A 17,581-nucleotide genomic window follows, 5' to 3' on the forward strand; every position below is an offset into this window, starting at 1 on the left:
GCACAAGTACAGCAACAATCACATCACATTAGCACTTAGAAGATTAACTGCAACATTTATTATTTAAGAACTAAAACATTCATGCACATTTCTACATTCTGGATATAAATATAAATGATTACATTTGGTCAATACAATTCCATAAGAACAGTGGTAATTACTGCTGAGAAGACTAAACACTGTCTACAAAGCAATGCCCAGACTGTCATTATGTTATTACAGAAAGGAAACATTCCATGGATTGCATGCACAGCACAATCCTCCCACATGACAATTTATTTCATGAGAATAAGTCTTATATAGCTCACATCATTTCATAGGACTTACAATATCATTTATATTGGGATTCAAAACCAAAATACAATTTTGCTAAATACAATACAAAATGCAGGGTGGTCTTCAGTTTGCCGGCTGTCGGGATCCCGGCGCCGGAATCCCGACACCCGGCATACAGACACTTTTTCTCCCTCTTGGGGGTCCACGAGATAGCGTGGTGCGCATAGCCCGCAAGGGGCTCATTTGCGCTCGCCCAGCTGTCGGTATGCTGGCGCCGGTATGCTAGTCGCCTGGAGCCCGGCCGCCGGCATACCCTACTACACCCCAAAATACAAAATCAATATTGAAAAAATCAAAGACTTGCTGTATAACTTATTGTATTTATCTTTGATACACAACAGCTGCCTTTTTATATGTAGCAGTTTCAGGATGGAATTGGAACATGTAGCACACATAAGAAACAGACGTACAGTACTGTGCAAAAGTTTTAGGCAGGTGTGGAAAAAATGCTGCACAGTAAGAATGCTTTCAAAAACAGAAGCATTCATAGTTTATTCTTATCAATGAACAAAATACAAAGTGGATGAACAGAAGAGAAATCTAAATCAAATCTATATTTGGTGTGACCACCCTTTGCCTTTAAAGCAGCATCAATTCTTCTAGGTACACTTGCACACAGTTTCTGAAGGAACTCAGCAGGGAGATTGTTCCAAACATCTTGAAGAACTAACCACAAATCTTCTGTGGCCTCTTCATGTAATCCCAGACAGACTCGATGATGTTGAGATCAGGGCTCTGTGGGGGCCGTATCATCACTTCCAGGACTCCTGGAAGTGATGATATAATTTGATTTACATTTATTTTCTGTTCATTCCCTTTGTATTTTGTTAATTGATAAAAATAAGATTTTACTCACCGGTAAATCTATTTCTCGTAGTCCGTAGTGGATGCTGGGAACTCCGTAAGGACCATGGGGAATAGCGGCTCCGCAGGAGACTGGGCACAACTAAAGAAAGCTTTAGGACTACCTGGTGTGCACTGGCTACTCCCTCTATGACCCTCCTCCAGACCTCAGTTAGGATACTGTGCCCGGAAGAGCTGACACAATAAGGAAGGATTATACCAGCCACACCAATCACACCGTATAACTCGTGATACAATACCCAGTTAACAGTATGAAATATAACTGAGCCTCACAACAGATGGCTCAACAATAACCCTTTAGTTAAACAATATCTATATACAAGTATTGCAGACAATCCGCACTTGGGACGGGCGCCCAGCATCCACTACGGACTACGAGAAATAGATTTACCGGTGAGTAAAATATTATTTTCTCTGACGTCCTAGTGGATGCTGGGAACTCCGTAAGGACCATGGGGATTATACCAAAGCTCCCAAACGGGCGGGAGAGTGCGGATGACTCTGCAGCACCGAATGAGCGAACTCTAGGTCCTCCTCAGCCAGGGTATCAAACTTGTAGAATTTAGCAAACGTGTTTGACCCCGACCAAGTAGCTGCTCGGCAAAGTTGTAAAGCCGAGACCCCTCGGACAGCCGCCCAAGAAGAGCCCACCTTCCTCGTGGAATGGGCTTTTACAGATTTAGGATGCGGCAGTCCAGCCGCAGAATGTGCAAGTTGAATCGTGCTACAGATCCAGCGAGCAATAGTCTGTTTTGAAGCAGGCGCACCCAACTTGTTGGGCGCATGCAGGATAAATAGCGAGTCAGTCTTTCTGACTTCAGCTGTCCTGGAAACATAGATTTTTAGGGCCCGGACTACGTCCAGCAACTTGGAGTCCTCCAAGTCACGAGTAGCCGCAGGCACCACAATAGGCTGGTTCAAATGAAACGCTGAAACCACCTTTGGGAGAAATTGGGGACGAGTCCTCAATTCCGCCCTATCCATATGGAAAATCAGATAAGGGCTTTTACAAGTCAAAGCCGCCAATTCTGACACACGCCTGGCCGAAGCCAAGGCCAACAGCATGACCACTTTCCACGTGAGATATTTTAGTTCCACGGTTTTAAGTGGTTCAAACCAATGCGACTTTAGGAAATCCAACACGACGTTGAGATCCCAAGGTGCCACTGGGGGCACAAAAGGGGGCTGAATATGCAGCACTCCCTTAACAAATGTCTGAACTTCAGGTAGTGAAGCCAGTTCTTTTTGGAAGAAAATCGATAGAGCCGAAATCTGGACCTTAATGGAACCCAACTTTAGGCCCATAGTCACCCCTGACTGTAGGAAGTGCAGAAATCGACCTAGCTGAAATTCCTCCGTTGGGGCCTTCCTGGCCTCACACCACGCAACATATTTCCGCCATATGCGGTGATAATGGTTTGCGGTCACTTCTTTCCTAGCTTTAATGAGCGTAGGGATAACTTCCTCCGGAATGCCCTTTTCCTTCAGGATCCGGCGTTCAACCGCCATGCCGTCAAACGCAGCCGCGGTAAGTCTTGGAACAGACAGGGCCCATGCTGCAGCAGGTCCTGTCTGAGCGGCAGAGGCCATGGGTCCTCTGAGATAATTTCTTGAAGTTCTGGGTACCAAGCTCTTCTTGGCCAATCCGGAACAATGAGTATAGTTCTTACTCCTCTCCTTCTTATTATTCTCAGTACCTTGGGTATGAGAGGCAGAGGAGGGAACACATACACCGACTGGTACACCCACGGTGTTACCAGAGCGTCCACAGCTATCGCCTGAGGGTCCCTTGACCTGGCGCAATATCTTTTTAGCTTTTTGTTGAGGCGGGACGCCATCATGTCCACCTGTGGCCTTTCCCAATGTTGTACAATCATTTGGAAGACTTCTGGATGAAGTCTCCACTCTCCCGGGTGGAGGTCGTGTCTGCTGAGAAAGTCTGCTTCCCAGTTGTCCACTCCGGGAATGAACACTGCTGACAGTGCTAACACATGATTTTCCGCCCATCGGAGAATCCTTGTGGCTTCTGCCATCGCCATCCTGCTTCTTGTGCCGCCCTGTCGGTTTACATGGGCGACCGCCGTGATGTTGTCTGACTGGATCAGCACCGGCTGGTGTTGAAGCAGGGGTCTTGCCTGACTTAGGGCATTGTAGATGGCCCTTAGTTCCAGAATATTTATGTGTAGGGAAGTCTCCTGACTTGACCATTGTCCTTGGAAATTTCTTCCCTGTGTGACTGCCCCCCAACCTCGAAGGCTGGCATCCATGGTCACCAGGACCCAGTCCTGTATGCCGAATCTGCGGCCCTCTAGAAGATGAGCACTTTGCAGCCACCACAGCAGCGACACCCTGGCCCTCGGAGACAGGGTTATCAGCCGATGCATCTGAAGATGCGATCCGGACCACTTGTCCAACAGATCCCACTTAAAGATCCTTGCATGGAACCTTCCGAATGGAATTGCTTCGTAAGAAGCCACCATCTTTCCCAGGACTCACGAGCAGTGGTGCACCGACACCTGTTTTGGTTTTAGGAGGTCTCTGACTAGAGATGACAACTCCTTGGCCTTCTCCTCTGGGAGAAACACTTTGTTCTGTTCTGTGTCGAGAACCATCCCCTGGAACAGTAGACGCGTTGTAGGAACCAGCTGCGACTTCGGAAAGTTCAGGATCCAGCCGTGCTGTTGTAGCACTGCCGGAGCTAGTGCTACTCCGATCAGCAACTGTTCCCTGGACCTCGCCTTTATAAGGAGATCGTCCAAGTACGGGATAATCATAACTCCCTTTTTTCGAAGGAGTATCATCATCTCTGCCATTACCTTGGTAAATACCCTCGGTGCCGTGGACAGACCAAACGGCAACGTCTGGAATTGGTAATGACAGTCCTGTACCACAACTCTGAGGTACTCCTGGTGAGGGGGGTAAATGGGGACATGCAGGTAAGCATCCTTGATGTCCAGTGATACCATGAAATCCCCTTCGTCCAGGCTTGCAATAACCGCCCTGAGCGATTCCATTTTGAACTTGAACCTTCGTATATAAGTGTTCAAGGATTTCAAATTTAAGATGGGTCTCACCGAACCGTCCGGTTTCGGTACCACAACATTGTGGAATAGTAACCCCGTCCCTGTTGAAGGAGGGGTACCTTGACTATCACCTGCTGCGAATACAGCTTGTGAATTGCCTCCAGCACTGCCTCCCTGTCCGAGGGAGCCGTCGGCAAGGCAGATTTGAGGAAACGGCGAGGGGGAGACGTCTCGAATTCCAGCTTGTACCCCTGAGATACTACCTGTAGAATCCAGGGATCCACCCGTGAGCGAACCCACTGGTCGCTGAAGTTCTTGAGACGGGCCCCCACCGTACCTGGCTCCGCCTGTGGAGCCCCAGCGTCATGCGGTGGACTTAGAGGAAGCGGGGGAGGACTTTTGTTCCTGGGAACTGGCTGTATGCTGCAGCTTTTTCCCCCTACCTCTGCCTCTGGGCAGAAAGGACGCGCCTCTAACCCGCTTACCTTTCTGGGGCCGAAAGGACTGTACCTGATAATACGGTGCTCTCTTTGGCTGTGAGGGAACATGGGGTAAAAATGCTGATTTCCCAGCTGTAGCCGTGGAAACGAGGTCCGAGAGACCATCCCCAAACAACTCCTCACCCTTGTAAGGCAAAACTTCCATGTGCCTTTTAGAATCAGCATCACCTGTCCACTGCCGAGTCCACAATCCTCTCCTGGCAGAAATGGACATTGCGTTTATTTTAGATGCCAGCCGGCAAATATCCCTCTGTGCATCTCTCATGTATAAGACTGCGTCTTTAATGTGCTCTACGGTTAGCAATATAGTGTCCCTGTTTAAGGTATCAATGTTTTCTGACAGGGAATCTGACCACGCAGCTGCAGCACTGCACATCCATGCTGAAGCAATAGCTGGTCTCAGTATAATGCCTGAGTGTGTATATACAGACTTCAGGATAGCCTCCTGCTTTCTATCTGCAGGTTCCTTTAAGGCGGCCGTGTCCGGAGACGGTAGTGCCACCTTCTTTGACAGACGTGTGAGCGCTTTATCCACCCTAGTGGATGTCTCCCAACGTGACCTGTCCTCTGGCGGGAAAGGGTACGCCATTAGTAACTTTTTAGAAATTACCAGTTTCTTATCGGGGGAAGCCCACGCTTCTTCACACACTTCATTTAATTCATCAGAAGGGGGAAAAACCACTGGTAGTTTTTTCTCCCCAAACATAATACCCTTTTTTGTGGTACCTGGGGTAATATCAGAAATATGCAACACATTTTTCATTGCCGTAATCATGTAACGGGTGGCTCTATTGGAATGTACACTAGTCTCATCATCGTCGACACTGGAGTCAGTATCCGTGTCGACATCTGTGTCTGCCATCTGAGGTAGCAGGCGTTTTAGAGCCCCTGATGGCTTTTGAGACGTCTGGGCAGGCACAGGCTGAGAAGCCGGCTGTCCCACATCTGCTATGTCGTCAAACCTTTTATGTAAGGAGTTGACACTGTCGCGTAATTCCTTCCACATAACCATCCACTCAGGTGTCGACCCCGCAGGGGGTGACATCACATTTATCGGCACCTGCTCCGCCTCCACATAAGCCTCCTCATCAAACATGTCGACACAGCCGTACCGACACACCGCACACACACAGGGAATGCTCTGACCGAGGACAGGACCCCACAAAGTCCTTTGGGGAGACAGAGAGAGAGTATGCCAGCACACACCAGAGCGCTATATATAATGTAGGGATTCACACTATACATACAGTGATTTTTCCCTTATAGCTGCTATTATATACAGATACTGCGCCTAAATTTAGTGCCCCCCCTCTCTTTTTTACCCTATGAAGTCTGGAAACTGCAGGGGAGAGCCTGGGGAGCGTCCTTCCAGCGGAGCTGTGAGAGGAAATGGCGCCAGTGTGCTGAGGGAGATAGCCCCGCCCCTTTTTCGGCGGGCTTCTCCCGCTTTTTTTAATGGAATATATGGCAGGGGATTTTACACATATATAGTCTTAATGACTATATTATGTGTTATTTTGCCAGTAAGGTACTCTTATTGCAGCCCCAGGGCACCCCCCCCCCCCAGCGCCCTGCACCCATCAGTGACCGGAGTGTGTGGTGTGCATGGGGAGCAATGGCGCACAGCTGCAGTGCTGTGCGCTACCTTAATGAAGACCGAAGTCTTCTGCCGCCGATTTTCAGGAACATCTTCTTGCTTCTGGCTTTGCAAGGGGGACGGCGGCGCGGCTCCGGGACCGGACGACCGAGGCTGGGCCTGTGTTCGATCCCTCTGGAGCTAATGGTGTCCAGTAGCCTAAGAAGCCCAAGCTAGCTGCAAGCAGGTAGGTCCGCTTCTCTCCCCTAAGTCCCTCGTAGCAGTGAGTCTGTTGCCAGCAGATCTCACTGAAAATAAAAAACCTAAATATAACTTTCTTTTCTAAGAGCTCAGGAGAGCCCCTAGTGTGCATCCAGCTCGGCCGGGCACAAAATTCTAACTGAGGTCTGGAGGAGGGTCATAGAGGGAGGAGCCAGTGCACACCAGGTAGTCCTAAAGCTTTCTTTAGTTGTGCCCAGTCTCCTGCGGAGCCGCTATTCCCCATGGTCCTTACGGAGTTCCCAGCATCCACTAGGACGTCAGAGAAAAAACAAAACAATTAACACTTCTATGTATGAATAGAATTCTTATATTGCAGCATTTTTACCATAGCTGCCTAAAACTTTTTACATACAATGGATAAAACACGTTTACTAATTGATTTGGGACTAGACAGCAAACTCACTAAATGGTTTAATAAAAATGTAAATACATGTTACTGTTACATGCAAGGAACAATACTATTAGAGCTCATACACAGTAATGTGCACCTAAGGTCAGGGTAGCCAGGCAATGCCTCACGAATCACACTCCAGTTTTGACTATAAAATGATTAGAATAATACAAAGAAGATATTTGTAAAGGTGCATACACACGGTGCGATGTAACCTTACGATTTTGACTATATAGTCAAAATCGTAATGAAAGTTACTGCAAATCACTCCGTGTGTACACAGCTTGTAATACCGATGTGCGGCCCCACAAGATCAGAATTGCAAGAAAAAATAGACTGTGCAGGCAAGTCGGTCTTGACTATCTAGTTCATAGTATGCCATAGTCAAAATCGCACTTAGCCAATATCACACCGTGTGTTTAGACAGTATCGGTGCTTCTAGACTCTGGGGGAGTTCAGGGGAAATCGCATAGTCAAAATTGGGCACAGACAATATCTCACCGTATTTATGCACCTTATAAAAATCATCTTTGTATTATTCATACAATCTTTGTATTATTTGAATAATGTTTATAGTCAAAACTCCCCATCAAATCATATATATATGTGTGTTTGTGTGTATATCTGGCACTGATGCTAGCAGGTGCCTCCCCAGCCACTGGCCTCACTATACGTCACCCGCCTTCTAAATGCATTATGACACAAAGTCCAAAGAATAATGGAAGTGAATGGAAGCGTACCAGTTTCTGATATAAAATTGTTTCACTTCACATCAATTTTGATATTGCCAATGCTCAGAAGTGTTCACACTCAGCACAATACAAAGGAGTTCCAAAAGGGCATGCATTAACTGTACATTAGGCTGCAAGCAAAGCAGTCTTAACAGCTAGGACCTGGGCAAAGCAATGCACTGGGGTCCCTAACCGCCTTTTCACGGGAACTCATTTAAAAAAATACAAAAACATAACATGCCACTCCTGCGGTCACCCGCGGTCTCTCCGAATGCTTCCATACAGTGAGTGGCTGTCAGCACTCTGGTGGATAGCTCCAGCCATGCACCAGTCAGCATGCTGCTAGCCATTCACTGTCTGGCTGCAGGCTGGGAGGACAGGTAGAGAATGCTGATTGTGTGAGCACCACCTGCACCAAGGCTTATAGCATTGTGGGCCACTGGGCAGCTGCCCAGAGTGCCTATACATTAAGATGTTCCTGGCTGTAAGGAGGCTTTATCAATTCTCATACATTATAGCCACAGAGAAACAATGCAACAAGGCTATAGGTCTGAACATGCTGTAATCACTACATAAGCTGAGTGGAAGGAGTGGGAGCATCCTGAGTCTGCCATGGACACACAGCCACGCATCCATGGTGTATGCTAGGAGGACCAACACGTGGTGAGCATGGCTGTAGGGACAGGTTCTGTGTCTTTCCACTACCTAGCAGTTTCTTTTCTAATAAATAATTGCATGCTTATTTGCTTTAGGAGATTAAAAGGTGGCAAATATATGTGATTTCAGTTTTCGTAGTAGCATTATGGCACTGTCATTGTATGCTTTCATTTATTTTGCCATTATCATGTATTCCCAATAAATGCCTTGATACTAGCAAACGTGTGTACTGCATGCATAAGTGCCAGAAATGGGTTAACATATAAATGCTAAGCAATAATACAATCAGTATAAATGTTTACAGCTATGAACAGCTTCTATATGACTGTTCTAGGCCCGCGGTGCTCCAGACAAGCATATGCTTCATGTATTACCACAAAGCCACAAACCGTGTAATAACACATACAGACCTGTGAGGGTCGTCAGGGTCACAGCATGACAGAAAATTTGTAACAGCTTCAGACACTTCTTCATTGGACAAGACATCCCACAGGCCGTCTGTTGCCAGTATTAGGACATCATCTGCACTGTGCTCATATTGCAGTAGGTCGTAAACGCGTACCTATGGTAAAACAAAGTGAAAAAGTGGGAAAACATCCAAAGCTTAGAAGCATGTTCTACATTACATGTACAGCAGTGAAATAAGGATATCACAAAAAGCAATGAGAAGTCACTGTCAGCATTTCAGGTACAGTATTAGAGGAGCCTGTATAAATCCACTATTATAGTCGCTCTGTGTGCCCCTGAGGACAACAGAATATAATACGAACATGCGTTCAAGGAAAGTACTATTTTACACTTGAATCTGATCTATCATATCAGAACTGGAGGGGACTATAATAAGCCATTCATTTTCTCGTGAGCAATTTCACTTCACATTAGTGATGCCCATCAACAGCTCTCCTATCGATGGTCAACAATCTTTCCAACATCAGTAATTAGCCATTGATAGTGAGCCAAAGATGGTGGGGCTATGTGCAAGTGCAGGTGAATTGCCACATGGGTTGGGTTCATGTTGTGACTGGCTGTTGGGAGACCGCTGGCCACCGTACCGATTGCTGGATCCCGGCTTTTAGATTACTAGCGGGGTGGGGGGATGCGGGCACAACGGATCTCATTGCGGGCTCGGTGGCTTGCTGCGTTTGCCACAGTCCCTGTTGGTCGGCATGCAGACTGTCGGGCTGTTCACCATTCAGGATTCCAGCGTCTGTACGTAGCCCCATCCCTTGCCACATGTGTGCTTAGCAATCTGGTAGTCACCATCTGGAGGTGGCCACCAATGTTATACCCTCTGTGACCTTCCATCGATGGGGAAAACGTTTACCATCGCCATTAGGCCAACATGTTGACCAGGAAATATTACCCTACACTGACAAAAGAGGCTGTTGTACTGTTCATATTCTATGTATGAGGCCATTATGCTATATAAACCTAATTGGTAAAACCATGGTTTTAAAAGGGATGCCATGTAAATGACCTTTCCCTGAAGTCTATGTTGTGGCAGTGTCTGTATAGCAAGAAAGCCCTCTTAAGTATGTTATTAATTATCCCTGTGTATTGAAGTTCTCTGGAATGAAAATATGATTAGAATGAACTGAAACTCAAACTGTATTGTAGGACACACTGTACCCTGTTGTTTGGACAGTTCATAGATCAAGTGAAACATTACTAGGAGCAGACAGTGTGCATGTACCAATGATGGTATGATTTTATAAATTGGGTTAAAGCATTGACTGGTGGCCTTTACACAATCCAGAGACAGTGTCTGTCCTAAACTGGAGATCATTCCAAGTTTTTAAATGAATCTTTTGTTGAACATCCACTTAGCTCCCTTTGGACCGGCAGTCCAGCTGTCACTGCACACTTCTTGTATACCCATCTAAACCTTACAGCCATCAGACAGAACACTTTAATTAACCTAAGGAACAGAAGTAATTTAAAAGAAGCATGACGGCTTTAGCAAAGGCATCCAAAAGAAAATTATATTCTGGATTACAATTTGGAAATAGTACGCCTGGTCAGACTTGCTGCTTAATCCTTTCAATGATACATCTGTGGTCCGCAAACTGGTGTAAACATGCACTGTATTTGGCAGAGCTACACGGCTGGGATGCCTTAATATGCCTCTGCATTCCTCACTCACTGGAAGAGGAATGTTTCTAAAATAACCAGAGTCTGCTAGCAACAACATTTCAGTCTGTCAAATCTTTGCCTGAAAAGCACAATTCTTTCTATTTACTTTTAATTCAGTGACATAATTTATATACAAGTAATATATCACAAGCTTTTCTGACCTGTAGTAACACTGCTGCAGCATGTATTACAAAGTGTGTATATGGCACATTAACAGCAAAAGACAGAGCATTAAAATGTAGTCTGCTTTCTAGATGTGATACAAGTTTAGGGGAATGGTGTTTATCATGTAACTCACTACAAATGTCCATTCCCTGCAAGAAGCAGATGAGAGTCCCCGACTGCCTGACCACACATATGCTGGGATCAGTATGATTTAACAGCGGCCAGGATACCGGCTGTCAGTATACCGTCAACAGCATCCCGGCCGCCAGTATGCCAGCAGCGGGGCGAGCGTAAAGAGTCCACTTGCGGGCTTGCTGCGCTCGCCACAGGTTCTATTCCCACTCAATGCTTGGGAATCGCTGCTGTGTCCACATAAATAACAGCACAGTTGGCATAGTGGTTAGCATTACTGACTCGTGGCCAAAAGGTATGAACAAAGCACTATCTGTGTAGGGTTTGTACATTATCCTGTGTTTGTGTAGGTTTCCTCCGGGTGCTCCAGTGTGACAATAAAAGTTACCCCAGTGTGTATACAGTATGTGTCCATGTGATACAGAATCTCCACTGGAACAAGAACTGATGTGAATGACTGGAATATTCTCTGTAAAGCACTGCGTAATATGCATGTGCTATATGAATAACTTAATAAATAATGTTGTGTCAGAGAAACTACGGAATGGGAGCAGCTCACTTCCCATTATTAAAGCCTTGGGAATTGCTTGCAGAAACACAATCCTGTACCAGTAATAAAGCACCCACAAGACTCCTAAGGTCACCACTTGGCGTAGCTGCGAAGGGGAGTGTGACGCTGCAGTATACGTCAGTAAAGTTTATTAGTCTACACAGTCACACAGACCCCAGCATTCCATGTAGCCGTTTGGGGGCTGCAGTGATGGGTGCCGTGCCTAGGGTGACTGTCTTCACTTTGCATGGGAGTGATGCTGTAAGGGAGGGGGATTCAATTCTCTGTAATGTGCTGCCGCAATGTTTGGCTGTGTACATCATCATGTATTAAGGTAGCCAAACACTGTTAATTTTCCTCAAACCTCTACAGGTGAAAGCAAAAAATGTCTTCCTGGACACAAAGGGCCTAATTCATGTTTGTACGTAATGCGGTTCTCCCAATGGAGCGATTGTCAGCAGTCTGCGCATGTACGTCATCGCATTGCGCATGTGCCAAGGTACCTTTGCTGTTGCAGTGAGATTCTAAATGCAGTGATTGACAGGAAGGGAGCGTTTGGGTGGGTAACAGGGTGTAGCAGAAAAAACGCAGTTTCATGGCATGGGGCTACCACAGCAGTCAATGTTCCTCGTTATTGGGTATAGGCTGCTCATGTGTATGCAGCAGTGAATGAGTTTGTGATGGCTCTGTAGGCGTTTCTATTCTTTCCTGGGTGGCAGCTTCACTTACGATGATTAGCAATTCTATGGACTAAAAATCTGCAGCTGCGTAGGCAAGTGCGTACAAATATGACTTAGGCCCGAAGTGTCTTCCACAACCATTGCGTAAGGCACTTTGTAGCTACTGCAGAGAACTGTATTGCCACTTAGTACCTGCTCAATGTGTCAGTGACAAAAATAAGTTATCTATCTACCATACCCTGTGCGTTAGCCGTGTCAGCTACCACCAACTTACCGGAAGTTTCCTTTGCTTTTGTGGCCCAACTGCGTAAATGATATTACCATAACGCCTTAAACGTGCTTGTGAAAAACTAGATACATATATGCACATATTGATAAGGATTTTACTATGGCTACAATGAGAGAGGATATCCAGTCAGAATGACAAAAGAATGTTGACATGGACTTTAGGTTGACAATCAATATATCAACATTCAATAATGTCGATATGATTAAAATGTCAGCATGTTCATAATACCACATTAACCATGTTGACACAAGCATGTTGACCGTTTTTTGCTTCACATCCTGACCTATTAGGAACATGTCAGAATTGTAACAATATTGACATTATTGAATGTCGATATATTGTTGACCATGTCAACATTCTATTTGTACTTGGGTGAGTGATTGGCTGTACAACAGGGAACAGTGAGTGGTGATTAATGGGATGTTCTCTGAATGGGCCTCAGTGCTCAGTGGAAAACCGCAGGGTTCAGTACTCGGGCCATTGCCGTTTAACATATTCATTAACGCCCTAGGAGTGAGCCTAGAAAGCACAGTGTCAATTTTCGCAGACGATACAAAACTATGTAGAGTAATTAATTCTGACAAGGATGTTGAGTCTCTACGGAATGATTTATCTAGACTGGAGGTCTGGGCAGACAAATGGAGAATGAGGTTTAATATAGACAAATGTAAAGTTATGCACTTTGGGACAAAGAACAATAGGGCAGCCTATAAACTAAATGGGGAAAATGTAGGGATAACGGTAGCTGAAAAAGATTTGGGGTTGCTCATCGATAATAGACTTAGTAGCAGTACGCAATGTCAAAATGCAGCAACAACAGCAAATAAGGTGTTTGCATGCATAAAATGGAGTATGGAGACAAGGGATGAGAGTGTAATCCTGCCACTGTATAAATCATTGGCACGGCCACACCTGGAATACTGTGTACAGTTCTGGGCACCACATTATAAAAAAATATCTTGGAACTCGAAAGGGTTCAGAGGTGAGCCACCAAACTGGTTAATGGGTTAGAAACACTGAATTATGAGGAAAGACTTAAAAAGTTAGATTTGTTTACAGTGAAAAAGAGGCGACTGAGAGGGGACATTATTAATATTTATAAATACATAAAGGGACAATACAAGGATTTATCAGATGATGTTTATCAAAAAAAGCTACATGAGGCTAGAAGAAAAAAAAAATTCATACACAACGGAGAAAAGGGTTCTTCACAGTAAGAGCAGTAAGGATTTGGAATTCTCTGCCAGAGAAGGTAGTAATGGTGGACTCAATCAATAAGTTTAAAAATGGACTAGATAAATTCCTAATTGAAAGAAATAGCCAAGGATACAACATTTAAATGATATAACATTTTATAATACAGGTAGAACTCGATGGTCATTTGTCTTTTTTCAACCTCAAGAACTATGTAACGGTAGACATTCAGAACCTGTGGAAATGCTGATTATTACCTTTTCATACCAAACCCTGAGGGAATATAGATCAACCTAGAGAAACATTTTTTTGAGGCAGTACAATGTTGTATTATTTAATATTTTTAGCTGATCAGTGGGATTCAGAAGAAGACTAATTGCAGTAGCTGATTAAATGTGTTCTGTTGTAAATACTGTTGTATACTCCCTCGTGGAACATACTGTTGTATACTCCCTCGTGGAACATGATTACCATAAGCAAATAGGCAGAGTCTATTTTTGAGTACATAGAAAAAAATGCGTCACGTGATATGCAAAACGTGCATCTTCCCTTTGACAAAACATATGACTGGGCTTTTTCGCCCTTTGTTAGATCCCGGGCAATGAGTGGGTTCAAGTCCACAATCATAAGTGTGGATCTATAAAGGTTTATTAGATTCCACATTAATATGAACTAGATGTTTGTTCATGGAAAACTGGACCAACACCCAACGCACAAATGTAGCTGGGAATTATACGTACTGCAAAACTGTAAAACTCACAAATCTTAGCTGTGAGCAATGATGTTTCATGTTAATTTCTATCCAGGCTCAGTCTAGCTCTCTCTAAAGTCCATCTGAATGGGCCCTATGTTTAGCACAGAGATCAAATATCCGTATTTCAAGCTGTGATTGTGCCATGTACAGTACAAAGGTAGAGCTCACACAGAGAGAATATATGTGTGCATGAGTCCTATTAAATATATCATCCTATAGGCAGCACTGCAGAGGAAAGGACTTCTACACGTTAACATTTGTCCAATGTGCGTTCTTGCAGCATAGTAACAGTGTTAGCACTGATAATCCAAGAAATAGGCTAAAGAAATGGACAAATACACGTTTTATTCTAGGATATAAAATAAAAATATATATAATAATTCTCTTGCTTTCATATGTTATCAAGCATGTAAACTAACCTTTATAGTGTAATTACCTGAACAGTATAGAGTTCTGAATGAAATACACACTATACTGATTGCAACTAGATTTAGGCTACATAAACCTTTGTAAAAAAAATCCTGCATATAAAATTCATGTAAAATCCAAGTTAAAAAGGTCTCACAATAAAAATCATTGTACCGGATGAGATCAGAAATATTTGTATGTTACATCTTTTTTTTTTAATAAAGTAATTTTTATTCAATAATATGTAGATTGAGTTACAGACATTGCATATCATCAGCATATCGCATCATCACATTAATCGCATCTTCTTTACCATACATTTTGTCAGCCCGTCTGCACTTGCAACATCTGCATCCAATATATGAATCAACATATCGATTTTTTAATTTTTACCCTTAAACTAACCCACATAAGGGTACGTAAAAAGAAAAGAAAAAGAAAGAGAAATAAGAAACATAAGAAGGACGTAATGTCATCTGAACTAGGACCTTATCAGTCGCATATGTATTAAGGCAAGCCCGCAGAGCTACGCTGTCAGCCCTCTAGATATACATCATTATATATTAGATCAGATCAGTGGCACAATAGCTCTTCGGTATCAATTATGATCAAGGGACTAGGTGGGAGTGGGGAGATTCCAGCCAGCGAGACCAAATTCTTTCAAACTTGGCCGATGCGTTCTGCTTCATATAAATATATCTTTCCTTAAGTATTGTGTCATTAACCAAGGTCTTGAATGCAGAGACTAAAGGACCGCTAGGGGCCATCCATAGTCTCGCAATGCACACCCTAGCCAAGGCACATACATTGCGAGCATACAGATCAACTGGGCCAGTCTCAGAAGTAGAGCCTCCTATCCCCAAAATGCAGAACTGTGGGGTAAGCAGTCCGCCAGTCACTCCCGTACTCTCCAGCACCGATCTAACCCCCGACCAGAACACCCTCAGCCTTGGACAATCCCACACCATATGCCAAAATGTTCCCATATCCGCCTCGCACTTAGGGCAGAGACCAGATCTACCAGTCCCAAAAGAGGCCAGTCTAGCTGGAGTCATATATGTCCTATGTAGAATGAAAAATTGAATCTGTTGGTATCTGAGGGACTTGGTGACCGTGGCGGGGTATTCCAGAGCAAGAGCCCAGTCCTCCTCACCCATAAGGCCTACATCCTCCTCCCATTTTCCACGGAGACGTGTCAGCGGGTCCGCATGGATTTTGGTGAGAAGATATCCATACGCAAGGGAAACCATCTTGGTTCGACCCAATGTAGTTACAAAAGTCTTGATGGGAAATGGGAGGATTCGCGGGGGGGAATCCGCAAACTGGGACTGGAGGGCATGTCGAAGTTGAAGGTATCTGAAAAAAAATGAGTTGGGTAAGCCAAACTCATCTTTCAGTTGCTGGAAGGATTTGAGTGAGTCATTTAGGTAGAGTTGGGAAATAGAGACCACTGCTCTAGGGGCCCACACCTCCCGTCCCTCAAGCGCATGCAGCTCAGGAAGCCAGTCAGAGTACCAAAGGGGGGTGTCTGGGTCCAGGTCGTCGTACCCTAAGAGGTCTCTCAGGGCCCGCCATATCTTTAAGGCCTGAAAAATAATAGGGGGAAGGAACCGGGCCCCATTCCCACTCAGCAGCAGCTGTACAGGAGAAAGGTGAGGAAAATAACAGCGGATAAACTCACATTGCAAGGTGTCATCACCAGAATCCCGCACCCATTCACTAATATGAGTCAGCTGGGCAGCGTAGTAATACATCTGGAAATTAGGCAAGGCTAGGCCGCCATCCGAGCGCAGCCTAGTAAGAGTATTTAATTGTATCCTAGGTCGTTTGTTAGCCCAAACAAGCGAGGATAGGATACTGTTCAGTTTCCTAAAGAATGTTGGATAGATATATACGGGGGATTGAAGTATAATATATAGGAGTTTGGGCAGTATGATCATTTTAATGAGATTAACCCTGCCAGACACCGTCAATGGGAGCCTACACCAGGTTTTAGATTTGCACACGATCTGCTGCATGGTCGGGTCCAGATTCAGAGGGATGAAATCAGAAGGATCATTAGTTATTTGGATTCCAAGGTATTTAAATTGTGTTGTCCAGCATAATGGTAGGGAAATTTTTGGAACAGTAGGAGGGAGGCCTATGACTTGCATAATATATGATTTAGACCAGTTGATCAGAAGACCCGAATGAGCACCAAAGTCCTCAATCACACGCAGCAGAACGGGCATTGACCTGGCGTAGTCTTGCAGAAATAATAACATGTCGTCGGCATAAAGTGCTATCCTATCCTCGCGTGAGCCCGTGCAAATTCCCACAATATCTGGGTGTGATCGTATCAAACAGGCCAAGGGCTCAATGGCCAAGGCAAACAGTGCGGGGGATAGGGGACAGCCCTGTCTGGTACCCCGGGACAATTGAAAGGAGGGGGATACATAACCATTCACCAAGATCCTGGCACTCGGATGCTGGTACAGTAATTTAGTCCATCTGATATAGTTGGGCCCAAAGCCCATACAAGACATCACCTCCCATAAATAGGCCCATTCAATACTGTCAAAGGCCTTGGCCGCGTCTAGCGAGACCACAGCCGAGTCAGAAGGGGAGTCACGTGGGAGTTGTAAAATGGTATACAGTCTACGCAGGTTGATAGATGTGGACTTCCCAGGCATGAAGCCAGTCTGATCAGGATGAATGAGGGAGGTGATCACTGTATTAAGTCGTACTGCCAATATCTTTGCCAGGATCTTGGCGTCGGTGGGAATTAGGGATATTGGTCTATAGGAATCCGGAGACCTAGGGTCTTTACCGGGCTTCGGGATCACTATTATAATTGCCTCTGACATAGAGGGGGGAAGTTCGTTATTGGTAAATATATCTAGGAATAAGGCATGGAGCCTGGGCCCGAAAAAATCA

The 17,581-nt window shown here is 44.9% G+C and overlaps 1 protein-coding gene across 4 annotated transcripts in view; it reads right to left on the reverse strand.

Annotated features, from left to right (window-relative positions):
• PPM1H (protein phosphatase, Mg2+/Mn2+ dependent 1H) overlaps positions 1 to 17,581 on the reverse strand; it is a 334,697-nt gene that overhangs the window by 8,689 nt on the left and 308,427 nt on the right. For all 4 annotated transcript variants that reach the window (XM_063927727.1, XM_063927728.1, XM_063927730.1 and 1 more), the window contains one exon: positions 8,771 to 8,922. In XM_063927727.1, coding sequence (XP_063783797.1) covers positions 8,771 to 8,922 — 152 coding nt within the window. The remainder of the gene's footprint in view (positions 1 to 8,770; positions 8,923 to 17,581) is intronic.

The sequence above is a fragment of the Pseudophryne corroboree genome, chromosome 6, assembly GCF_028390025.1.
Source record: "Pseudophryne corroboree isolate aPseCor3 chromosome 6, aPseCor3.hap2, whole genome shotgun sequence".
Classification (NCBI taxonomy): Eukaryota; Metazoa; Chordata; class Amphibia; order Anura; family Myobatrachidae; genus Pseudophryne; species Pseudophryne corroboree.